The sequence below is a fragment of the Capra hircus genome, chromosome 13, assembly GCF_001704415.2.
Source record: "Capra hircus breed San Clemente chromosome 13, ASM170441v1, whole genome shotgun sequence".
Taxonomy (NCBI): domain Eukaryota; kingdom Metazoa; phylum Chordata; class Mammalia; order Artiodactyla; family Bovidae; genus Capra; species Capra hircus.
In genome coordinates this window covers 66,807,483-66,833,639 of record NC_030820.1, presented here as the reverse complement: position 1 = coordinate 66,833,639, position 26,157 = coordinate 66,807,483, and the positions used below count along the sequence as shown (strand labels likewise).

The window sequence follows — 26,157 nt, the reverse complement described above, 5'->3', positions numbered from 1 at the left end:
TAACTGATTTACAGTGTTTTGTTAATTATTGCTATATAGCAAAGTAATTATATATATATGTATATGTTATTTTTTAAATGTTCTTTTCCATTGTGCCTTATCATAGGATATTTCATATAGTTTTCTGTACTATACTGTAGGACTTTGTTGTTTATACATTCTATATATAAAAGATCATATCTGCTAACCCCAACCTCCCACTCCTTCCCTCCCCCAGCCTCCTCCCCTTGGCAACCACCAGCCTGTTCTCTATGTCTGTGATTCTATTTCTGTTTCATAGATAGGTTTATTTGTGTCATATTTTAGATTCCACATATTATGAAATCTTATGCTATCTGTCTTTCTCTATCTGTCTTACTTCACTTAATATGATAATCTCTAGTTGCAACACCCCCTCAACCAACCTCAAAATTTAAAACTTCATTTGAGAACAAAAGAAAGTCAAAATTGCAAGTTCAGACCAGTTTGGAAAGAAAAGATGCAAACACTCTGTGTCTAAAGCAATAAGATACAGCTAAAACCATCCTGAAAGGGAAATTTCATCTTTCTGAAAAAGAAAGACAAATATAAATGAATAAGCGGTCCAACCAGGAAGATACAAAATGAGCAGCAAAATGCATCTAAGGAAAGAAGGGCAGAATGAAGATAAGCAGAAATTAATCAATCGAAATATAAAACAAAGGTAGAATTGCTAAACGGAAGAGCTGATTCACTGCAGGAAAAAAAAAAAAACCCACACAGTAAAACAGAGAAGCCACTAGCTAGCCTAATCAAAGGGGAAAAGACCACATACAGAGAAGACATAATTAGGATGAGAAATGAAAGATAAGCATGATAAAGGAACATTTTAATATGTATCTTTTAATCACATAAATAATGCACAGGTACACAGGCATTAGAAATAAAAGTCAAAGAAGAAGGAAAAATAGAGTAAAAAGTTAAAGTCAGTTCAGGCTGCCAGAAGAAAATACTACAGGCTGGGTGGCTTAAGCAACAGAAACTTACCTTCTTGTAGTTCTGGAGGGTGATGTTCAAGTTCAAGGGGCCCACAGGATGGGTTTCCTTTGAGGTCTTTCTTGTTGGGGTTCAGACAGCTGCCCTCTTGCTGCCCCTTCACCCCTCTGTCCATGAGCCTCTGGTGTCCTTTTGTGTGTCCAAGGTTCCTCTTATAGGAACACGACTCACTTTGGATTAGGGTCCAGCCAATATTTTAACTTAATCACCCCAATTAAAAGGCCCCATCTCTAAGACACAGTCACATTCTAAAATACAGGGAGTGGGGGTGGGGTTTAGGGTTTTAATGTATGAATTTTGGTGGGGACAGAGTTTAGCCCATAACACTCTTTCTCCCCTTTCCTTCTTCAAATTCCACCTCTCTCCCGGGAAGCAACCTAGATGCCCATCAGCAGATGAATGGATAAGAAAGCTGTGGTACATATACACAATGGAGTATTACTCAGCCATTAAAAAGGATACATTTGAATCAGTTCTAATGAGGTGGATGAAACTGGAGCCGATTATACAGAGTGAAGTAAGCCAGAAAGAAAAACACCAATACAGTATATTATCAGAGAAGGCAATGGCAACCCACTCCAGTACTCTTGCCTGGAAAATCTCATGGGCAGAGGAGCCTGGTAGGCTGCAGTCCATGGGGTCGCAAAGAGTCAGATACAACTGAGCGACTTCCCTTTCACTTTTCACTTTCATACTTTGGAGAAGGAAATGGCAACCCACTCCAGTGTTCTTGCCTGGAGAATCCCAGAGATGGAGGAGCCTGGTGGGCTGCCTTCTATGCGGTCGCACAGAGTCGGACATGACTGAAGCCACTTAGCAGCAGCAGCAGCAGCAACGCCTATATATGGAATTTAGAAAGATGGTAATGATAACCCTGTATGGGAGACAGCAAAAGAGACACAGATATACAGAACAGTCTTTTGAACTCTGTGGGAGAGGGAGAGGGTGGGATGACTTGGGAGAATGGCATTGAAACATATATAATATCATATAAGAAACTAATCGCCAGTCCAGGTTTGATGCAGGATACAGGATGCTTGGGGCTGGTGCATTGGGATGACCCAGAGGAATGGTACGGGGAAGGAAGTGAGAGGGGGGTTCAGGATGGGGAACACGTTTACACCCGTGGCAGATGCATGTTGATGTATGGCGAAACCAATACAATATTGTAAAGTAATTAGCCTCTAATTAAAATAAATAAATTTAAATTAAAAAATACTAATTAATTAATCATTGACTGTGCTGGTTCTTTGTTGCTTTACACAGGCTTTCTCTAGTTGCAGCACACACATTTCTCATAGTGTGGATTCTCTTGTTGTGGCCCATGGGCTCTAGGGCTTGTGGGCTTCAGTAATTGTGGGCTCTAGAGCCCAGGCTCAGTAGTTGTGGCACAGGGGCTGGTGGCATGTGGAATCTTCCTGGGACAGAGATGGAACCCATGTACCCTGCACTGGCAGTGCATTCTTAACCACTGGACCACCAGGGAAGTCCAGTAGTAGTGAAGATGAACCAGACCCTCAATGACATTGGTGGTGTCCAGCACAAGAGTCAAACCAAGGCCCACCTGCCATAGATCTATATACTTTTTATAAACCTAATCACCAAACAGTTAAATAAGAGGGTCTATCCTCCTACCTGGACAAATATACTTTCGTTTTGACCTGGGAAACCAGATTTGGATTTAAAATTTCTGGGCTCTCCAGAATTCCTTCCCAGAACATGGTGGTAGGCCCTCCCTTCTCTTTCTGTGGCCGGCTCCATCTACACCACCAGAGCTTCTTGCATACATACATGGAGACTCCAATTTGCACATCCCACACCCCTCAACAGTGCTGTTTGGTGACTGATTGGGCCTAGCAGTGGTCACAGCAAGGCTGCTTTCCATCCTCAGGAGTATTTACCTGGGGCGAGGCACCCCCCCACCCCACCCCACTAGACTCTGGAAGGAATTTCTGGGTCCCAGGAATAGGAAGGCTGGACTGGAATGAAGTCTCAGGCCCTAGACTGGTGTGTTCTCTGTGGATGGGGTGCACCTGGAGGGAATATGAGCAGCCCCTCTAAAAAGAAGCCCACAGGAAAAGTCCCTCTTGCTCACAACTAGATATTAGTGGGTATCTTTTCAGACCATTTTATATCCGTTTCATATATAAAAAAGAGATCCTAATTCCAAAACAAAGGCTTGTTTTTATTTTTAAATTACTTTTAAAAATATTTATTTATTTGGCTATGCTTTATTTATTTGGGTCTTAATTGCAGTGTGCAGGATCTTCTCACTTTGTTGCAGCGTGCAGACTCTTTAGTCGTGACATTCGAACTCTTAGCTGTGGCTTGTGGGATCTAGTTCCCTGACCAGGGGTTGAACCCAGGCCCTCTGTACTGGGTGTGCTGAGTCTTAGCTACCAGACCACCAGGGAAGTCCCTAAAGGTTTATTTTTAAAAATAGATTCTCTCTTTTTCTGAGATTTGCTTTTTTTCCCTCCCATTCTGTCTTGTAGATCTTTCCATGTCAGCACAGATAGATTTATTTTATCCTTTTCCATTGTTGCATGATATTATGCAGTATAAAGGTAAGGGGGAAAATTATGAAAGCCTATTTAATATGATGCAATGTTAATCCTCTTGAAAATCAAGATGATTTAAAAGTAAAATAAATTAAAAAAAAATAAAAATTACCAGGATTGGCTTAAGAAGACATTGAAAACCAAAAAGACTAATAACTATAGAAGTAGCTGAGCCCTCGTGAAGGGATTATTGTTGTTCACTTGATAAATCCAGTCCGAATCTTTGCAACCCCCACAGACTGCAGCACGCCAGACTTGCCTGTCCTTCACTGTCTACCAGCATTTACCCAAACTCATATCCACTGAGTTGGTGGTGCTATCTAACCATCTCATCCTCTGTCGTCCCCTTCTCCTCTTGCCTTCAATCTTTTCCAGCATCAGGGTCTTTTCCAATGAGTCAGCTCTTCACATCAGGTGTCCAAAGTATTGGAGCTTCAGCTTCAACATCAGTCCTTCAAATGAATATTCAGGCTTGATTTCCTTTAGTAACTTTATAAAACGAGTCATGAGACATCTCCCTTTCTCCTTGCTGTGTTAAGACACAGCCAGAAGATGGCCATCTGCAAGCCAAGAATTGGACCCTAGCCAGGAACCAAATTGGCTGGCGCCTTGATCTTAGACTTCTCAGCCCCCAGAACTGTGGGACACAAGTTTCTGTTGTTAAAGCCACACCATGTGTGGTGTTTTGTTATGTATAACAGCCTGAGCAAAGACTAGTATCAAAACCTGACAAAGCAGCAAAAGGAAATTCATGGACTAATTTAATCTATGAATATTGTAGCAGAACTTCTTCATGAGAGATCAAGAGGTGGAATCCAGTAATGTTGTTATGGAATAAAAAAACCTACAGTCAAATGGTGGGAAGCTGACGCACAGAAATAAGTCACATCAGTCTTATTTCTCTATATTACCAATGAACAATTGGAAATGGAAATTAAAAACACAATGCCATCTACAATAGCTCTATAAATGCAATACTTAGATATAAATCTAATAAAATATGTACAGGATCTGTATGATAAAAACAATGAAATGTTATGAAATCAAAGGCTTCAATAGATGGAGAGATAGACTGTGTTCACAGATTGGATGATTCAATATATCAGAGATGACATTTCTCCCCAAATTTACTTATAATTCCTATCAAAGTTCCAGCAGTGACTTTTGTAAATACAGACAAGCCGATTTCAAAATGCATACCTAAAGGCAAAGGAGATAGAATAGTTAAAACGTTTGAAAATGAAGAATAAATTTAGATGAATCACAGTACCTGATTTTGCCACTTATCTATATAGCTGCAGTGATCAAAACAGTGGCATTGGGATAGACGCAAATCAAGGGAACAAACTAGAGTCCAGAAATAGACCCACACAAGTTGATCAACAGATTTTTTTTTTTTTTTTTGGCATGTCTTGCGGGGCCAGGGATTGAACCCGGGCCCTTGGCAGTAAGAGTGCCAAGTCCTAACAATTGGACCACCAGGGAATTCCTGATCAATGGATTCTTCTTAAAATTTTATTTATTTATTTATTATGTTTATTTATTTATCTGACTACACTGGGTCCTCATTGCTGCTCGTGGGCTTTCCCTAGTTGTGGCGGGCGGGCTTTTCATTGCGGTGACTTCTTGGGCCAGAGCCTGGGCTCTAGGGTGAGTGGGCTCAGTAGTTGTGGTGCGCAGGCTGAGTCGTCCCTCGGCATATGGGATCTTCCCAGACCAGGGATCGAACCCCGTATTGGCAGTCAGATTCCTCACCACTGAGCCGCCAGGGAAGCCCAATTTCTGTTTTCATATATTTATAGATTGCTAAGCATAGAAATAAATACAAATATGTGTATGAATGTTAGCCTGCTGCTGCTGCTGCTGCTGCTGCTGCTGCTGCTGCTACGTCGCTTCAGTCGTGTCCAACTCTGTGCGACCCTATAGACGGCAGCCCACCAGGCTCCCCTGTCCCTGGGATTCTCCCGGCAGGAACCCTGGAGTGGGTTGCATTTCCTTCTCCAATGCGTGAAAGTGAAGTCGCTCAGTCATGTCTGACTTGTAGCCCATGTGTATTTCCTAGTTCTGTCTTCTCAGAAGGCACTGACAAGACAGAAGCAATGAGCACATTTAGAGATGTAGTGCCCAGATCACGGTTTCTAAATACCATTTTCATATATATATATATATATATATATATATATATATATATATATATATATACACATACATACATATACACACACACACGAGTGTGTGTGTGGTTTTGTGTATGTTAGTCGCTCAGTCATTTCCAACTCTTTGTGACCCCATGGACTGTAGCCTGCCAGGCTCCTCTGTCTATGGAATTCTCCAGGCAAGAATACTGCAGTGGGTTGCCATTCCCTTATCCGGGGGATCTTCCCGACCCAGGGACCAAACCTGAGTCTCCTGCATTGCAGGAAGATTGTTTACTCTCTGAGCCATGAGGGAAGCCCATACACAAACACACACACATATACACTAAGGTTTCTTGGAGAAATATTTAATTCCAGAGTTTGGGCAGGAAAAGTAAGCCATGAGCTTGGAACATATTATGATGTTAGCAAGTAAGGAAGTGCTCAGAAGATGATGGGGCTGTAGTGAAAGGACCCAGGAACCAACCTGAAGTCATTCCTAATGGTTTAAAGCTGGGACTATTCGAGCAACAAAATGAAGATTGGATTATAACCTTGTTCAGTTTTCTCCCCCAGAGAAGGCAATGGCACCCCACTCCAGTACTCTTGCCTGGGAAATCCCATGGATGGAGGAGCCTGGTAGGCTGCAATCTGTGGGGTCTCGAAGAGTCGGACATGACTGAGCGACTTCACTTTCACTTTTCACTTTCATTCACTGGAGAAGGAAATGGCAACCCACTCCAGTGTTCTTGCCTGGAGAATCCCAGGGACGGGGGAGCCCGGTGGGCTGCCATCTATGGGGTCGCACAGAGTCGGACACGACTGACGTGACTTAACAGCAGCAGCAGCAGTTTTCTCCCCAAACCATTATCATGTCTTAACCTACTGTATAATTAACTTATGTTTTTTTTTATTACCTCATTCTCCCCACTTGAATATAAGCTTTAGAGAGCGAGGTTTGGGAGCGAGGTTTGTTTATGGATATTTGTGGATATTGGCACACAGACTGGGGAAACTGAATCTTCTAAGAAGCAAAGAGAGTTTTTCCAAAGAATTGAACACTAAGCATCAGCAGCTACCACCAGTAGATGGTCTTCCTCAGCACCTCTGAGACTCACAGGGGCCGGCAGGCCTGGTCCTGAGGAAGCTGAGTTGTCTGGGGTCTTCTGAGAAAAGAACATGGCAAACTGGGAGGCTGTCTCCCAAGGAACACTTTAGAAGATTTTCCTCTCAAAAGCACCCTTAGAACAGCTGTGCTTATTTTGCAAACTCAGTGAGAAGCTGACTTGCATGATATTAAAACCCATTGGTATCTTTATCTCAGTGAAAACCCTCCCACTCCTGTGAGGCTGACGTTGTTGTTTAGCGCCAAGTCATGTCTAATTTTTTTGACTTCGTGGACCATAGACCGCCAGGCTCCTCTGTCCATGGGGATTTCCTAGGCAAGAGCACTGGAGTGGGTTGCCATTTTCTTCTCCAGGGGATCTTCCTGACCCAGGAATCGAACTCATGTCTCCTGCATTGGTAGGTGGATCTTTACTGCTGCGCCACCAGGGAAGCCTGAAGTTGACATCAAATTCCTGTTTTATGGGTAAAGGGAAGGCAGCATGGAGAAGGTAAGTGTGTTAGTTTTCTAGGACTGCTGTGACCTAGAATAGTCAGATTCCTAGAGTCAGAAAGTACATTAGTAGATGCCAGGGGCTGGAGGTGGGGTGGGGTTGGGACGGGGAATGGGGAATTAGTGTTTAACGGGGACAGAGTTTCAGTTTAGGAAGGTGAAAAATTCAGGAGATGGATGATGGTGAGAGTTGCACAATGATCTGAAAATACTTAGCGTCACTGAACTGATGGTTTAATAATATATTTTATATTATGTGACTTTTACCAGAATAAAAAAAAAATTTTTTTAAAGTACCACAAACTGGGTGGCTTAAAACTATAGAAATATATTGTCTCACACTTCTGGAGGCCAGAAGTCTGAAATTAAGGTATCCATTGGGCTGAGCTTCCTCTGAGACTTTGGGTAGAATTCTTCTTTGTCTCTTCTTAGCTTCTGGGAGCCCCAAACACTTTATGGCTTGAAACTGCATGTCTGATCTCTGCCTTTGTCATCATCTTTTCTCTCTGTGGGTATCTGTTTCTGTCCAAATTTATAAGGGACCCCAGTCATATTGGGGCTTCCTTTGGGGCTCAGGCAGTAAAAAATCTGCCTGCAATGCAGGAGATCTGGGTTCCATCCTTAGGTCAGGAAGATCCCCTGGAGGAGGAAATGGCTACCCACTTCAGTATTCTTGCCTGGAGAATTCCATGGACAGAGGAGCCTGGAAGGCTACAGTCCATGGGGTGGCAAAGAGTCAGACACAACTGAGCACCTAACACTTTCACTTTTCACTTCCAGTTATATTGGATTAGGGACCCACCTTAAATGATATCATTTCAACTTGATTATCTCCATCAAGACCCTATTTCCAAATAAAATTACATTTTGAGTTGCTGGAGGTTAGGACTTCATCATATCTGTTTTGGAGGATACAATTCAATACATAATGGTTAAGTTTGAATCAAAGAATGTTGGAGCTTGTTGTTGTTTAGTTCTTAACTCATGTCCGACTCTTTGTGACCCCATGGACTGAAGCTCACCAGGTTTCTCTGTCCTTCGCTATCTCCCGGAGTTAGCTCGATTTCATGTCTATTGAGTTGATAATGCCATCCAACCATCTCATGCTCTGTTGCCCGCTTCTCCTCCTGCCCTCAACCTTTCCCAGCATCACGGTCTTTTCCACTGAGTCAGCTTTACACATCAGGTGGCCAAAGTATTGGAGCTTCAGCTTCAGCATCAGTTCTTCCAATGAATATTCAGAGTTGATTTCCTTTAGGATTGACTGGTTTCATCTCCTTTTTAGAGCTAAAAGAAACTTTTTCTGTTGAAGTGTCCACCCCACTGGATACTCCCTCTCTGCATGGCTTAACCATGCCTAGACTCTCCTGAAATGGAAAGTTATCAGAAAATTCCCAAAATATTAACTATGCTAATCCCTGCAATCTTGATTACCCTCTAAAATGTTGACCTTTCAGGTCCTCTCTTTTTTCCTGCTGACAGGGGTTTCCACCCTCCTGAATTAACATTTCATGGTTCACCTGCCTCCTGAGTACCCTCTGGAGCATTAGCAGAGAGCTTAGAGCCATTGCAAAGAGGGAGAGTCAGGTGAAACATCCTTTGGGGAGTTCTATGATCTGAACAGGAGTGATATAAAAGGGAAATACAGGGCCACTGAGCATGTGTGGTATAGCAAAGGCAAAGGCACAAAGACAATTACCAGCAGACTAAAATTGGAAAAGCTATGCGAAAAGGGCCTGGGGTGGCCCATAGCTGGCGAAAAGACTGGAAAATTAGGTTAAGTGACAAGAGACTTCAAATCAAATCACCAGATACATATTAAGTGCCCGACTCAGTATTTCAATGAGCCATGGGTGATACAAAGGCATATAATATCTGTTTCCTGCCCTCAAGGAAAGTATAATCTACTTACAGAGGTTAGACATAAAACTCAGGAGAAATAAGACAACAAAATATTTAAACAGGAATTCACAGTGCCTCACAAATGATTGCTATGAGCTGTAAAGCCAATGACAAGCTTTTAAAACTCTGTACCAGGAGAGATTATTTGGTTGTTTGTGGTCTAATTAGGTGCATATTTTCTTGCTGGAGGAAAAAAAGGGTTAACTGAACAGGGCAAATCAATGAACTTATTTATTTATTTATTTATTATTATTATTTTTTAAAATATAAATTTATTTTAATTGGAGGTTAATTACTTTACTATATTGTATTGGTTTTGCCATACATCAACATGAATCCGCCACAGGTATACACGTATGTCTTTTAACAGAGATCAGTGGAATTCATAGAACTCATCAAAAATTCAATCATCAAAAATGTCCCCCAAAAGAAAAGCCCAGGAGAGATGGATTCACTGAGAATTCTACCAAACATTTAAAGAAGAATTAGTGCCAATACTTCTCAAACTATTCCAAAATATTAAAGAGGGAACACTCCCAAACTCATTTTGTGAGGCCAGTGTTACCCAGATATCAAAGCCAAACGAAGACAGAAAAGAAAACTACAGGCCAGTATCTTTGATGACTATAGATGCAAAAATCCTCAACCAAATACTAGCAAATCAAATTCAACAGCTCATTAAAATGATCATACAACATGACAAAGTGGGATTTACCTGTGTGGGGCAAGGATGGTTCAACAGATGACAATGATACACCATATTGACAGAATGAAGGATAAAAATCACACGGTCATCTCAGTAGATGCAGGAAAAGCATGTGACAAAATTCAGTGCCTTTCATGATAAAACACTCGACAAACTAGGAAAACAAGGAAACTACTTCAACCTAATAAAAGCCATATATAAAAAGCTCACCACAGATATCTTACTCAGTGGTGAAACACTGAAAGCTTTTCCTCTAGGAATAAGGCAAAGATGACCACTCTATGCCACTTCTATTCAACATAGTACTGGAAGTTCATGACACAGCAATCAATCAGGGACCCAGGTTGCTGCAGGCTCTGACATTTTCAGGACATTTATCTCAAGTTACCTTGGGTGTGAACATTTGGCTGGGAGAGAGAGAGAGTCAGACTAATATGGGGGTGTTTATGGCTACACCTGGAGTGGCATAGATTACCTCTGCTCACATTCCATTTGCCAAAGGTCAGTTACAAGGTCACATCTAACTGCAAGGGAGGCTGGGAAACAGTTATGTGCCCAGGAAGGAGAAATGGATTCATGACTAGCTATCAAGTCCAACTCTTTCTATCTGCTCTTTTTCAGCTGAGGGAACTTGGGCTCAGAGAGGTCCTAGGTCACCATGAGTAAAGAGAAATTAAGAGATGCAATCTATATACAGTTGATGAAGCAGGAAACAAAAGTGCAGATGTAGTATCTGAAATTATAAACTGACCAATGCTGCTGCTGCTGCTAAGTTGCTTCAGTCGTGTCCAACTCTGTGCGACCCCATAGACAGCAGCCCATCAGGCTCCCCCGTCCCTGGGCTCTCCAGGCAAGAACACTGGAGTGGGTTGCCATTTCCTTCTCCAATGCATGAAAGTGAAAAAGGAAAGTGAAGTTTTTCAGTCGTGTCCGACTCCTAGCGACCCCATGGACTACAGCCTACCAGGCTCCTCCGTCCATGGGATTTTCCAGGCAAGAGTACTGGAGTGGGGTGCCATTGCCTTCTCCGAAACTAACCAATAGAGAAGCCAAAAATATGAGGCTACTGAGAATTCCCTGGGGGTCCGTTGGTTAGGACTTGGTGCTTTTGCTGCTGTGGCCCCATTCAATCCCTGGTTGGGGAACCAAAATCTTACAAGCTGTATAGTGAGACACCACCCTCCCCAACCCACCCCACCCCACTCCCCTCCCCAGAAAATGAAGTTACATAGCTTTCTTGAGAGGAGACTGTAAATGGGATGGCTAAATGAATTGTTGGCATATAAATGTTCAGTTGAAGTTCCTTTGTGTTCATTGCTGCTTAATATTCTATTGTGTGAATATTTCACCATGAGTCCATCTGCTGCTGAAGGACATTTGGGTTATTTTCAACTGGAGGCTGTGATGACGAGCATACATGAACACACCAGTAAGTGTCTTTGGTGAACATATAAGGGCATTTCAGTTGGGTGTATGATCGCTGAGGCATAGCCACGTTCAACTGTAGCAGGTCATTCCAATAGTTGTACCAACTTACACTCCCACCAACAGCAGCCGAGTGTTCCAGTTACTCCACGTTCTTGCCAACACTTGGATTTTGTCAGGAGGAGTTCTTAGAGAGCCATCTTTTTCTTTATTTATTTGGCTGTCTCAGGTCTTATTTGTGGCACCTGTAGGCTTCTAGCTGTGGTGTATAGGCTTGGTTGCCTCATGGCATGAGGGATCTAGTCCCCAGAAGAACAAAGCCCAGACCTCTCTGAGCCAAGTTGAATTCTTTACTATACAACCTTCCTCAAGCCAACGCTGTGATTCTGAGGGAGCCCCTTCTTCTGTATACTCAGGAGGAGTGGGGAGGGTGAAAGAGGAGACTGAGAGCAAATACCCAGCTGCTAAATTGATGGAAAAATCTCTTTAAATGACTGAATTCCATTTCTGGACATTTATTTCATGGATGAGCTGACTCCCGTACATGTGTGGATGCATGAATAAGAAATGATGTATGGATAAGGTTATTCCCTGAAACATTATTTATTGTCATGAGCTCAGCTGAGTTGGAGAGAGAGCTGGGCTGCCACCTGGGCTGTCAGTGTAGTTGATTAAAGCAACAACAAGCCCAAATGCAAGTCACAGCAAAGCCTTTAGTCACTCAACCCGAAATATAAGCAAGAGACTCAAACCAGAGAAAGCACCGATGCCCCTGTTGCATTTCCTCCATTGGACAGCGTGCAGGTGGGTCAGGGGGATTGGTGTAGACATTGGGGTCATCTCATTGATGAGGATCCCCAAACAGAAGCCTCTGGCAGGTTTCTGGACCCTGAGCCAGGGGGTGGGGATGGGGAGAGTGCTGGGAGTGGACAAGTACTGAGCATGAGTCATTATGGGTTTCCCTTGTGATCAACCTAGATAGCATATTCAAAAGCAGAGACATTACTTTGCTGACTAAGATCCGTCTAGTCAAGGCTATGGTTTTTCCTGTGGTCATGTATGGATGTGAGAGTTGGACTGTGAAGAAGCCTGAGCACTGAAGAATTGATGCTTTTGAACCGTGGTGTTGGAGAAGACTCTTGAGAGTCCCTTGGACTGCAAGGAGATCCAACCAGTCCATTCTGAAGGAGATCAACCCTGGGATTTCTTTGGAGGGAATGATGCTAAAGCTAAAACTCCAGTACTTTGGCCACCTCATGCGAAGAGTTGACTCATTGGAAAAGACTCTGATGCTGGGAGGGATTGGGGGCAGGAGGAAAAGGGGACGACTGAGGATGAGATAGTTGGATGGCATCACGGACTCGATGGACGTGAGTCTGAGTGAGCTCCGGGAGTTGGTGATGGACAGGGAGGCCTGGCGTGCTGTGATTCATGGGGTCGCAAAGAGTCGGACACGACTGAGTGACTGAACTGAACTGAACTGGTGGCTCAGTGGTAAAGAATCCAACTGCCAATGCAGGAGATGTGGGTCCAGTCCCTGGGTTGGCAAGATCCCCTGGAGAAGGAAGTGGCAACCGACTCCAGTATTCTTGCCTGGGAAGTCCCATGGACCTGTCGGGCTACAGTCCATGGTGTTGCAAAAGAGTCAGAGGAGACTTAGCAACTGAACAACAACAACAACGAGTCATTGTGGGGAAAAAGTCTTCAAGGTTCCCTGCTTCGCTCTCTGATATGGTCCTTGGCAGAGGCATCTAAAGACCTTGGCCCTAGGTTTCAGGTAAAGAGACTTAGGAATGAAGGCTTCTGGGTTAGGAATGCACATATGCAAGGAGCATGCCCAGCCAGGGTGTCTGTGTCTCTGACTGCAGCTCCCCTTGGGGACCACAGTGAATTTACTGGGCGCCAAGATTGGTGTGGGGAGGGTAGTTTTCCTCCACAAGGCCCATCAGGTCAAGCCTTTGTCATTGCCTACAGTAAGGCCTCAGAAATCTCACATAAGTTTTTGGGTAAGTGCTCAGTTCAGTTCAGTCACTCAGTCATGTCTGACTCTTTGCGACCCCATGGACTGCAGCATGCCAAGCTTCCCTGTCCATCACCAACTCCTGGAGCTTACTCAAACTCATGTCCATTGAGTCAGTGATGCCATCCAACCATCTCATCCTCTGTTGTCTGGACTTCAGTTAAAATGAGGAGCTGGGTTTCTCACTTATAAAATCAAAGTCTTGGAAACAACCTGAGGACCAGTTAATAGTGGGTTGGTTAAAAAAAATTGAGGTTCACCCTCACCAGGAAATCCAATGCATCTTTAAGAAAGGGGAAGTTGTCTGTGTGTGTACACAAATATGGAACAGTGTGAGGCTGTGGGAGGGCTCTTGGGAAGTTAGTGAAGAGGGGGAAAGGCACTTCGTAGTTAGGAAGAGCATCTCCAGGGTGGCATCTTAGTTTGTGTGGGGTGAAGTCTATGGCACAATGGCTATCAATGGTTCTTCTATAGTCTCTTGATGGTTCTTTGATAGCCCAGAGTTCTGACTGTTAATATTAGAACATGCTGTCCCAAGGCTGAGCTGCTAAGGATACTTGCACATCTGTAGTCAGACTTCAGGGTGTCAGAACCTGCCAGAGCACCCCAGGACTGGCAATGGTGGTCCTGGAGCCACCCCAGCAAGACACGATGACCGTCTAACTTGAGGCTCTGCTACTGAGGGAACGTGTTTAGTCTCACTGGGCAGAAATGGCCTTTCCTTGCTTTGTGAATGAGAAATACTTTGTACTTTCATAAATAAGTGCTTTTCCCCCCGTCTCATAGCAAACCTGGTTGTCCCATGCTCATCAAGTACTGGGCTTCCCCAAGTCCTTTCTTGGAGCCATTCCTTGGAATGCCCGGGAATGACCTAGAATGCTATGAAATGAGGACTTGCTTGCAAAGTAAGCTGAGTTTCTTAAAAATATGCAGAAGAGGGATACCTGGTGGTCCAGTGACTAAGATCCCTCCCTCCTAGTGCAGGGGGCCTAGGTTCGGTCCTTGCTGGGAGAGCTAGATTCCACCTACTGCAACTAAGAGTTCACATGCCACAACTAAGACCCAGTGCAGCCAACCAAATGAATATTAAAAAATTAAAATATGCAGAGGAGGCCAACCCATGGCTTTTACAAGCAATGTGGCAAACAGTCTCACATCACATCCAGAAGTCTGGGCCCATATGCAGGCCCCATCTATCTTACTGGTCAGTCATGCCAACCTGAGTTCTACTTGCTGGCACTTATGTTTCTTTGCCCGAGAGGTTTCTACTAGTGCCAGAGCCCACTCTGCCTATACTAGAAGAACCAGAGAACTAATGTCCTCCAGGAGATCCCCTCAACCAGTGACAGATGGGAGATGATGTACAGCATCCTGGCAATCTTGGCCCTTGGGTGGATCCTCTGGAGGGTCTAACACTGGCTCCCAGGGTCCCCCAATGGGATTAAGGTGGAAACTGGTTTGATCATGAATCTTTTGAACTTTAGAGTTTAAAGCTTGCCTTTCCTTCTCCACTCACTTCCTCTCCTCCACTGGTTACTTCTCGGGATCCTCTTCCCAGTAAACTACTTGTCCCCACCTGCTTGTCTCAGAGTTTGCTTCCAGGGAGCCCAGAGGAAGGCAGGTGATAAATGCATCAGCTGTTTACCAGGACCTGGTTACGCCCTATTCTTCCCTCACCCCTGGAAGCTGGATGTGAACCCATTGTGTTCCTACTCACCATGCAAGGAGGGGTTCCCAGCAAATTTGACACGTGAGGACTTTAGAGAACCCTTGCCCTGGGGCCCAAAGCAAGTGTGTTGGGATCAACACTGAATCTTTCCACCAAAAGGCAAAGTTCTGAAAAGCAGGCACTGGAGCTGGTCTGTGCTGCTTCTCCTTTCCCTGTGCCGATCAGCTCAGGGCCTACAAACAGGAGATGCTTAGTAAGGATGTCCAGGCAATAATCACCGAATCCCCAGTAGGGCTAAATAAAGCCTTTTACATGGATCAACTAATATTCTCATTATAATAGTCCTGGGTCATGGATACTATTATTAACATTTTTATTTTATAGGATAAAGTGGGGGAAAGGGGAAAGGGACCTGCCCAAGGCCCCATGGCCAATGCTGGATGAAGTCACAGTCCATCACTGGGGTGGATGATGGTGGTGAACAAGTGCACAAAAGGGAGGCGGTGAAGCCATGGCTTACCCTACCACTGGCTGGGTGACAGTGCCTCGTCCCAACTTGGAATTCATCTCTGTCACACACAGGGTAAATGGGTCTATTCCCTGTGAATTATCTGCTAGCCAGCAGCTCCATCCATCTGCTCAATAACACAATTTAAAAAATATCCAACAAGCTTCCTGATTCCCAGTCCCTGGGGGCCCAACTACACAACTTGGAAACGACTCTTTGGTAGTCTGATCAAAGGTAGGTTGTTCAGTAATCAGAAATCATGGCTTTTTCCTCCAGGCTTGAGACTCATAAACAGCAGTTGAATGAGCTTTATATTTGGGTTGGACCCATAACCTAGATGGGTCCATCTCCTCCTAATTTACACCAGTTTTGATGGGGGGAAAGCAGCAGGAGGCTGAGTTTTTTGCTCTGGGAGATCCCCTGGTTCCTCTGTCTGTAGCAGGCAGAGAGGGAGGGAAGGAGGGGGTGCTTATTGAAAGGAGTCCATGAACTGTCCATGAACTGAGATAGAAAAGTGCCTGAGAGAGCCAGCATCAGCACCAGCTCCAGGGCTGAGCAGGGAGCAAAATCCCATGTTCCCTCATGGAGGTTTCCACAACAGCGGTGCTGAGAAATGAGAATGCAGTCAGGGCTCATACTTGGAGACCACAGAAGGAGCTGACCATCCAAAGATCCCTTAGGTAGCAGAGGGTGGGTGGTACAGCAGTTCAGCTGATGTAGCAGGTGGTTCTTTCATTGAGCCATTCAATAAATATTTATTGAGGACCTACTAAGTGCCAGCACTCTGCTAGGCACAGATTCGGTGGTGAATAAAAAAGACAGTGCCTGCCCTTAAAGACAGGACAGGTTAGTGGGTGAGGATGGTCTATTCTGGTGGGAAAGTAAAGTCTGGAGTCAGAGAGTGGGTGCACGTGCTGAAAGGGTAGGGGCAGAGGCCAAGTCCCCACAACTGATAACAGAGACGTCTTCATCTTCCCAGAATCTCCAGGAAAGTGCTGCACATCTGGAAATGCAACTTGGCGATCCAGCTGTGGCCTCCAAGCCCTGTCTTTCACCTTGCCCTCAAACTCTCAGGTACCGAACGTTGGTTCCCAAAAACAGGAAGTCCTAGGAGAGACAAGACAGGATGGGATGGTGAAAGTATTCTCTACTCCAAAAAGATGCATCTCTGATTTAAAGGGAGGCCCACATCTGGGGAAGCACACACTCTGTCAGAAACCAGGTCAGCACATAAATCGAGCCTGTGTCTCTGTCCCCAAGGTCTCCATAAAGCACAGCTTTTGCTGGCTACCTTCTCTAAGGTGGCAATTTATCCGTCATTTCCCAAGCTGCTGCTTTCTGGCAGACCTCATAAATGTCCTTCATGTCACCTAACTTCTCTCTCCTTGGCAAATAACACAAAACTGTGAGCTGCTGGGGCTTACTCTCCTACCCCCTCGTAAGTTTCCATCACCTAAGGCACGAGAATTCTGAACTCAGCAAAATCCAATTCTTTCCCTGATTTTTGGGGTGAAAAAACACTGGCAGAGTTGACCTCAAAATTCTAATGCATGTGATTATATATACAGTTGACCTGTTGTTAAATGAGGATTAAGGGCACTGATGCTCCATGGGTGGAAAATCCATGTAGAGCTCTCTGTATCCATGTTTCCTCGTATCTGTGATTCAGCATGCCCAGATTCAACCAGCTGTGCAGATGGTGTAATAGCTTAGTATTTACTATGGGAAAAAAAGGGCTTCCCTGATAGCTCAGTTGGTAAAGAATCCACCTGCAATGCAGGAAACCCCAGTTCAATTCCTGGGTCAGGAAGATCCACTGGAGAAGGAATAGGGTACCCACTCCCGTTATTCTTGGGCTTCCCTTGTGGCTCAGCTGGTAAAGAATCCGCCAGCAATGTGGGAAACCTGGGTTTGATTCCTGGGTTGGGAAGATCCCCTGGAGAAGGGAAAGGCTACCCACTCCAATACTCTGGCCTAGAGAATTCCATGGACTGTATAGTTCATGCGGTTGCAAAGAGTTGGATACAACTGAATGACTTTCACTTTCACTTTTCATTGAAAAAAATCTGCATATAAGCGAATCTGGGGACTTTCAAACCCGTCGCTTAAGGGTCAATCTAACGAATCTTCTAATGACTTCCATTACGCCAAATAGCTAAAAGCTCTAATCTTCACAAGAGCCCAGTGAGGTTTGGGCTGCATCTCATTTTACCGAAGAGAAAACTGAGGCCAGCTAAGTGAACTGTCACTCAGTCCTTGCTTTCAACAACGATCTGTGTCACTCCTTAGAAACTCTCAGTAAGAGTTGGATGTTGACTATCTCTGAGTCCAAAAGGGCTCCAGACATTTGTTTTTCAAATGTGACAGGTGATGTCTGTTTCAATGTTTCTGATCACTCCCGCTGCCTGTCACTCTCTTCAGCAGCTGTTATTTGCTGGATGTTGACTATGTATCAGGCACAAAGCAGTATGTCCTTAAATGCTCACAAGCCTGCCAACCCAGTCATCCCACCTCACAGATGCTGTTCTAGAAAGATAACCTGAACCGCAGGGCACAGAGGGTGCATAAAATGCCCGGCTAGAATAGTGGAGAGTCTAATGAAGAATAAGACATATTCCTTGATAGTCAAATAGTTATAAATGATGGTTCATGGCATGGTTGGGACAGTATAGGTGGAGAGGAGACTCAATTGCAACAAAAAGAAAAAAAGAGAATAAAAACAAGACTGAGAGCTAGCAAGGCAACTATCCAAAACAAACAATTTCAAAAAGTGCTTAGAGAAAACAACAGGCTGGAAGGAAGGAAGTCAGGCTGTGGGTGTGGTGGGGCAATGGGTTTACGAGGGTCAGCACACCAAACATGAGTCCATGACAAACCTCTTCCACTTAAGTAATTAGAAGAAATTCTATTCTATTCCACTTTATTCTATTCTTTTCCATTCCATTTCATTCTATTCCAATCTATGTTTTGGCCACGCAGTGAGGGTTGTGGAATCTTAGTACCCTAACCAGGGATTGAATGTGGGCCCTCAGCAGTGGAAGTGCTGAGTCCTAACCACTGGACCACTAGGGAAATCCCAAGAAATGAGAAATTTCAAAAACGTACAAATACCTTTCAGAATCTGAACTGTTGGTGTGTTTAGGACTGCTGTATTTTCAAAATAAGCTCATCCTGAGGTTCCCCTAGGTCACCCATGGTCGGGGGTGGGGTGGAAAAGTTGTGACACAGATTGTGTCAAATCCTTCCTGCCCTAATAAAGGACACTTTATTAGGTGCCATGCCACTTATAAAGGACATGTGGATGTCTTCATGACATCCCAGCTGACCCCAAATTGTTCCACGTCCCGTCCAGGCTTTCCCAGCTGCAGGGTTGGCCTAGGTCCCACCCACTGAGTTATAGCCTGCCAACCAGGAAAGCTCACCAACCCCCTCCCCAAATCCTCAGAGCCCCACTGAACCCACCGACCTTGTGGATCTGGAGAATGGGGTCGTAGAGCTGAATTTTCTTTAGCAGAGGGAGAGGGAAGCCTTCTGCCAACTTATCTGGAGGGTAGAGGCAGAACGTTGAGAGATTGTTTAGTAAATAATTATGGAGAAAATTTTACCAAAAAAAAGTTCCTCTCTGGAAACTCCCACCCCATGGACTGTAGCCTACCAGGCTCCTCTGTCCATGGGATTTTCCAGGCAATAGTACTGGAGTGGATTGCCATTTCCTTCTCCAGATACATAGTATATTCCCATTTAATTATAACCGAAGATTGGGATTACTATTCTCAAGTTACAGATAAGGAAACTGAAGCACAGAATGGCCAAGTAACTTGTGCTAGGTCACACGGCTAGAAAGTGGAAGAACCGAGGCTTGATGCCAGGCAGGCTGACACAGGGGCCCGAACTCTCAGCCATGGTGCTCTGTGGAGGTAGAGGCAAGGATGGGGCAGCGTCTGCTCATGATAAGAAGCTAGTGGGTACTTGCTCTCGGCCCCCTACCTGTATCCTGCTTTCTGCTGCAGCCAAATGAAGCAGGGCCTCATGGAAAGAGGGTTTAGGTCTTTATGCTATAGTTTTTGACTAAGGAGTTGGCAACTAACTGGGAAATGTAAATTTAGAGGTGGACAGGTGGACAGGTAGCTCAAGTGGTAAAGAATCCTGCCAGTGCAGGAGCCACAGGAGACATGTGTTTGATCCTTCAGTTGGGAAGATCCCCTGGAGAAGAAAAGGGCAACCCACTCCGGAATTCTTGCCTGGGAATTCCCATGGGCAGAGGAGCCTGGCGGGCTACAACCCATGGGGTCGCCAAGAGTCGGACACCACTGAGCACCCGCGCACCTTGCCTTGCCTTAACTTGGTCCTCAGTCTTTCACTTGTCGCCTCAGGGTGTGTGTGGGCACTTCTATGAACCTTTATTTCTCTCTTAGGAGGAGGTTTCCTGTGCTCCCAAAACTGCCCGTGTCCCCAACCCTCCTTAGAACCGTGGAAGAAGATGAGGCAGACTTCAACACTGCCATCTCACAGGCAGGCCACTGAAACTGAGAGGATAAGTGACTAGCCCCGATCACGCAGCCTGCAGGAGAGCCCTGGTTCCAGCCTTCTTTCCCCCGAAGAGCAGTGTCCACTCGACTTAGAAAAGTCCATAGTGATTCTTACCATTGACCTTGGGGTAAAAGTTGTTGAGAAGGTAATAATTGAGCAGTGCCTCCAACAGCTCCACCTAGTGGAAAATAAGAGAGGTACACCATAACCACGTGTTCTGTCTTGCCCACCAACAAACCTAAAAGGAGCCACCCTTGCGGGTGGGGTGGTTCTATAAATGCTGACATGGCAAAAGCCTCGGAAAAAAGCAAAAAGCAAATTTCGGGTAGATACCAACATCATGCTATTGCTTTATAAAATAAAACTATTTTGAGATGCACAATCAATATGTGTACAAAGCGATAGAAAAATTTGGAAGACTACGCAACCACCATGCCTACACAATCTTTCCTCTAGGAAGAACATCAAGGTTTGGCTTAGTCTTAAATTTAGTATTTAATTTTTCTTTATCAGTGAAAATGTTTTCCAAAATCACTTATATAACAAAAAATGATTTTAAATTTGAAACAAAAATTATGAAACCTAACTTTTAACACTCACTGTGTGCCAGGTATAGGACTCAGAGCATTATATATATATATGTTTTTGAACTGTGGTATTGGAGAAGACTCTTGAGAGTCCCTTGGACTGCAAGGAGATCCAACCAGTCCATTCTGAAGGAGATCAGCCCTGGGATTTCTTTGGAAGGAATGATGCTAAAGCTGAAACTCCAGTACTTTGGCCACCTCATGCCAAGAGTTGACTCACTGGAAAAGACTCTGATGCTGGGAGGGATTGGGGGCAGGAGAAGGGGACGACCGAGGATGAAATGGCTGGATGGCATCACTGACTTGATGGACGTGAGTCTGAGTGAACTCCAGGAGCTGGTGATGGACAGGGAGGCTTGGTGTTCTGTGATACATGGGGTCGCAGAGTCGGACACGACTGAGCGACTGAACTGAACTGAACTGACTGATAGGACTGGAATGGGTGAATTTAACTCAGATGACCATTATATCTACTACTGAAGGCAGAAACCCCTCAGAAGAAATGGAGTAGCCATCATGGTCAACAAAAGAGTCTGAAATGCGGTACTTGGATGCAATCTCAAAAATGACAGAATGATCTCTGTTCATCTCCAAGGCAAACCGTTCAATATCACAGTTATCCAAGTCTATACCCCAACCAGTAATGCTGAAGAAACTGAAGTTGAACGATTTTATGAAGACCTACAAGACCTTTTAGAACTAACACCCAAAAAAGATGTCCTTTCCATTATAGGGGACTGGAATGCAAAAGTAGGAAGTCAAGAAACAACTGGAGTAAAAAAAAAAAAAAAGAAAGAAAGAAACACCTGGAGTAGTAACAGGCAAATTTGGCCTTGGAATGCGGAATGAAGCAGGACAAAGACTAATAGAGTTTTGCCAAGAAAATGCACTGGTCATAGCAAACACCCTCTTCCAACAACACAAGAGAAGACTCTACACATGGACATCACCAGATGGTCAACACCAAAATCAGACTGATTATATTCTTTGCAGCCAAAGGTGGAGAAGCTCTATACAGTCAATAAAAACAAGACCAGGAGCTGACTGTGGCTCAGATCATGAACTCCTTATTACCAAATTCAGACTCAAATTGAAGAAAGTAGGGAAAACCGCTAGACCATTCAGGTATGACCTAAATCAAATCCCTTATGATTATACAGTGGAAGTGAGAAATAGATTTAAGGGCCTAGATCTGATAGATAGAGTGCCTGATGAACTATGGAATGAGGTTCGTGACATTGTACAGGAGACAGGGATCAAGACCATCCCCATGGAAAAGAAATGCAAAAAAGCAAAATGGCTGTCTGGGGAGGCCTTACCAATAGCTGTGAAAAGAAGAGAGGCGAAAAGCAAAGGAGAAAAGGAAAGATAAAAGCATCTGAATGCAGAGTTCCAAAGAATAACAAGAAGAGATAAGAAAGCCTTCTTCAGCAGTCAATGCAAAGAAATAGAGGAAAACAACAGAATGGGAATGACTAGAGATCTCTTCAAGAAAATTAGAGATACCAAGGGAACATTTCATGCAAAGATGGGCTCGATAAAGGACAGAAATGGTATGGACCTAACAGAAGCAGAAGATGTTAAGAAGAGGTGGCAAGAATACACAGAAGAACTGTACAAAAAAGATCTTCACAACCCAGATAATCATGATGATGTGACCACTAATCTAGAGCCAGACATCTTGGAATGCAAAGTCAAGTGGGCCTTAGAAAGCATCACTACGAACAAAGCTAGTGGAGGTGATGGAATTCCAGTTGAGCTGTTTCAAATCCTGAAAGATGATGCTGTGAAAGTGCTGCACTCAATATGCCAGCAAATTTGGAAAACTCAGCAGTGGCCTCAGGACTGGAAAAGGTCAGTTTTCATTCCAATCCCAAAGAAAGGCAATGCTAAATAATGCTCAAACTACCACACAATTGTACTCATCTCGCATGCTAGTAAAGTAATGCTCAAAATTCTCCAAGCCAGGCTTCAGCAATATGTGAACCGTGAACTCCCTGATGTTCAAGCTGGTTTTAGAAAAGGCGGAAGAACCAGAGATCAAATTGCCAACATCCACTGGATCATGGAACAAGCAAGAGAGTTCCAGAAAAACATCTATTTCTGCTTTATTGACTATGCCAAAGCCTTTGACTGTGTGGATCACAATAAACTGTGGAAAATTCTGAAAGAGATGGGAATACCAGACCACCTAACCTGCCTCTTGAGAAATCTGTATGCAGGTCAGGAAGCAACAGTTAGAACTGGACATGGAACAACAGACTGGTTCCAAATAGGAAAAGGAGTACATCAAGGCTGTATATTGTCACCCTGCTTATTTAACTTATATGCAGAGTACATCATGAGAAACGCTGGACTGGAAGAAACACAAGCTGGAATCAAGATTGCCGGGAGAAATATCAATCACCTCAGATATGCAGATGACACCACCCTTATGGCAGAAAGTGAAGAGGAACTAAAAAGCCTCTTGATGAAAGTAAAAGAGGAGAGTGAAAAAGTTGGCTTAAAGCTCAACATTCAGAAAACGAAGATCATGGCATCTGGTCCCATCACTTCATGGGAAATAGATGGGGAAACAGTAGAAACAGTGTCAGACTTTATTTTTTTGGGCTCCAAAATCACTGCAGATGGTGACTGCAGCCATGAAATTAAAAGATGCTTACTCCTTGGAAGAAAAGTTATGACCAACCTAGATAGTATATTCAAAAGCAGAGACGTTACTTTGCCGACTAAGGTCCGTCTAGTCAAGGCTATGGTTTTTCCAGTGGTCATGTATGGATGCGAGAGTTGGACTGTGAAGAAGGCTGAGCGCCAAAGAATTGATGCTTTTGAACTGTGGTGTTGGAGAAGACTCTTGAGAGTCCCTTGGACTGCAAGGAGATTCAACCTGTCCATTCTGAAGGAGATCAGCCCTGGGATTTCTTTGGAAGGAATGATGCTAAAGCTGAAACTCCAGTACTTTGGACACCTCATGCAAAGAGTTGACTCATTGGAAAAGACTCTGATGCTGGGAGGGATTGGGGGCAGGAGGAGAAGGGGATGACCGAGGATGAGATGGCTGGATGGCATCACGGACTCGATGGATGTGAGTCTGAGTGAACTCTGGGAGTTGGTGATGGACAGGGAGGCCTGGCGTGCTGTGATTCATGGGGTCGCAAAGAGTCGGACACGACTAAGTGACTGAACTGAACTTATATATATTGGATTCACTATAAGTCTTCAAAGTATTAATGCCCCCATTTTACAGATAAGAAAACTAAGGCCCACGGAATGAAAGTGACTTTCTAGAAATTGAATCCAGATTTATATGAGTCTACAGGTCTTGTTTTTTACAGTCGATGTTGGGAAAACCTGATAGGATAACTTTAAACAAATATTTATTTAGTCTAAAGTATCTGTTTTTGGTTGTGCTAGGTCTTCATTGCTACGCCTGGGCTTTCTCTAGTTGTGGTGAGTGGGGGCTCCTCTCTAGTTGTGTTGCACGGGCTTCTCATTGTGGTGGCTTCTTTTGTTGCAGAGCGTGGGCTCCAGGCACATGGGCTTCAGTACTTGCAGCACCCGGGCTTGGTTGCTGTGAGGCATGTGGAATCTTCCTGGATCAGGGATCGAACCCATGTCCCCTGCATTGGCAGGCGGATTCTTATGCACTGTTCCAGCAGGGAAGTCCCAGGATGACTTTTTGTGACTCTTTACATAGGAATAATTTGCTTCACAGCACATTTTCACACGCCACTCACGGATGCAGCGTTAGTGTGCCGTTATTCACTTCACCCTTCATTCTCTGAAAGGAGTCATCCTTCGGGGTCTGAGCAGTGTCTCTCCTCACACTCATTTGTCTATGTCCTGTTGTACCTGAGAGAAAGTCTGGTCAGTGGGGGGCAGGTAGAGGGAGGTCCGAGAGGACCAGTATCCATAGGATGGTAAAAAGGTAGCCAACTACTGTAGGTTAACTCTTTCCATCTCCTCCTTGACCTGTGAGGAGGAACACCACCCCACTTTCCCTCTTCAGAAATCTCTCCTTGAGTGTTTCAGCCCACGCAAATCTTCCCATTCTTTCTTCTCCTTTCATATGGGGCCGTTTCACCACGGCTACGTTTTCCTCTTTGTGGAAATCATCTCTTGGTTTCATCTGCCCAGCCATCAATTCCTTTTGTTTAAATAACAGAATTCCTATTTTCTTCAGGGGAATGCTCCTTTCCTATCTCAGCCCACGTGGTTTGGGACTGCAAATCTTGGTTCTGGGGAGCTGAAACCCATGCTGGTTGGCTAAAGATGGGCATTTGATTAAGAATAATCCAGTGAGGACTAGTACATGATCTTTTTTTTTTTGGTAGGGTTTTTTTTTTTTTTAATAAAACTACAGGAAATTTGGGAAGAACTTGCCTGAGAATGAAGCAAACAGATGAAAGCAGAATGGAGAGACAGAGATTCTTCTCTATACACACACACACACACATACATACATATATATATACATACATACATACATATGTTCTTTTTTTCTTTCTAAAAAATTCATGAAAGATTCTTGATTCTATAGTGCGCTACAGTTTTCAGAAGTTTCGCACACACGATTTCATATAGTCCTATAATAACTTCCCTCGCCTTTTCAAATTGATGCACTAATCTGAACACCTGGATCCAGCTATGCCTGAAACCTCTAGCCTTAGCTTTTTTATTTTTGTGTTTTAGTATATGATCCTATTCATTCCTCCTCTTTGCTTAAGACACTTTTAGTTAGCCTTTTTTTTTCCCTTGCAATTAAAAGAATTCTGTCCACCAAGTGATTTAATTGTACACTGTCTAATATTGGGAGGTAACAGTTCTTCTGCCCTATGGTTCATGTCCTCATGGACTTCTATGATTTCTCGGGCCGAGAGTAACTCTTCTCCTTCTCTATTACAGCTGCCAAAACATTGCTTAGGAAATACTCTAAATTATTTCCCTAATCATTTCTTAAATAAAAACAAGAATAACTTACACTGAATAGTCCAACTTTAGATTCTTTCAGTTCCACTTGTATCCTATAACAAATCAGAGAAGATTCAGAGATGTGGGCATTGTGTTCAAGGGAAACCTAATGTGGGGATCCCCCAGAAGAAGGACACACCAACTGGAGAAGGCGTAGGGCCAAGGGTGTGGTAGCGTGAGAGTGAAAAAGATTATTGAGGAACCAAAAACAATGATACGACCTTACTGGGAAGACTTACAGGGGGGAAGTGTGTAGTGTAAAGGAACTCAATCTCTGTAATTTCAGGAAGTCAATATTGCTGATATCTAAAATTCATAGATAAAGGAAAAACAGTAAATTCTTTAGAAGTTTGGAAGTAATGGTTGGAAGGATGTTTAAGGAGACAGGACCAGTGAGGGGAAAGAATTGGGCCAGTTGGGCTAAAATTTAAGTTTGCTTCCCCACCCAGTGGTGGGCGCTAAACGTTGAAGGGGGATCCAATTACATCCCACCTCCAGCTGCACTGAATCA

The 26,157-nt window shown here is 44.1% G+C and overlaps 1 protein-coding gene across 1 annotated transcript in view; it reads right to left on the bottom strand.

Moving 5' to 3' along the window:
• The window catches only part of LBP (lipopolysaccharide binding protein), a 36,743-nt gene continuing 26,434 nt past the window's right edge, over nucleotides 15,849-26,157 (bottom strand). Inside the window, exons 12-15 of the mRNA XM_005688550.3 lie at nucleotides 25,657-25,699; nucleotides 20,203-20,266; nucleotides 19,025-19,101; nucleotides 15,849-16,665 (exon numbers count right to left, since the gene is read on the bottom strand). Coding sequence (XP_005688607.2) covers nucleotides 16,621-16,665; nucleotides 19,025-19,101; nucleotides 20,203-20,266; nucleotides 25,657-25,699 — 229 coding nt within the window. The 3' untranslated portion in view covers nucleotides 15,849-16,620. The remainder of the gene's footprint in view (nucleotides 16,666-19,024; nucleotides 19,102-20,202; nucleotides 20,267-25,656; nucleotides 25,700-26,157) is intronic.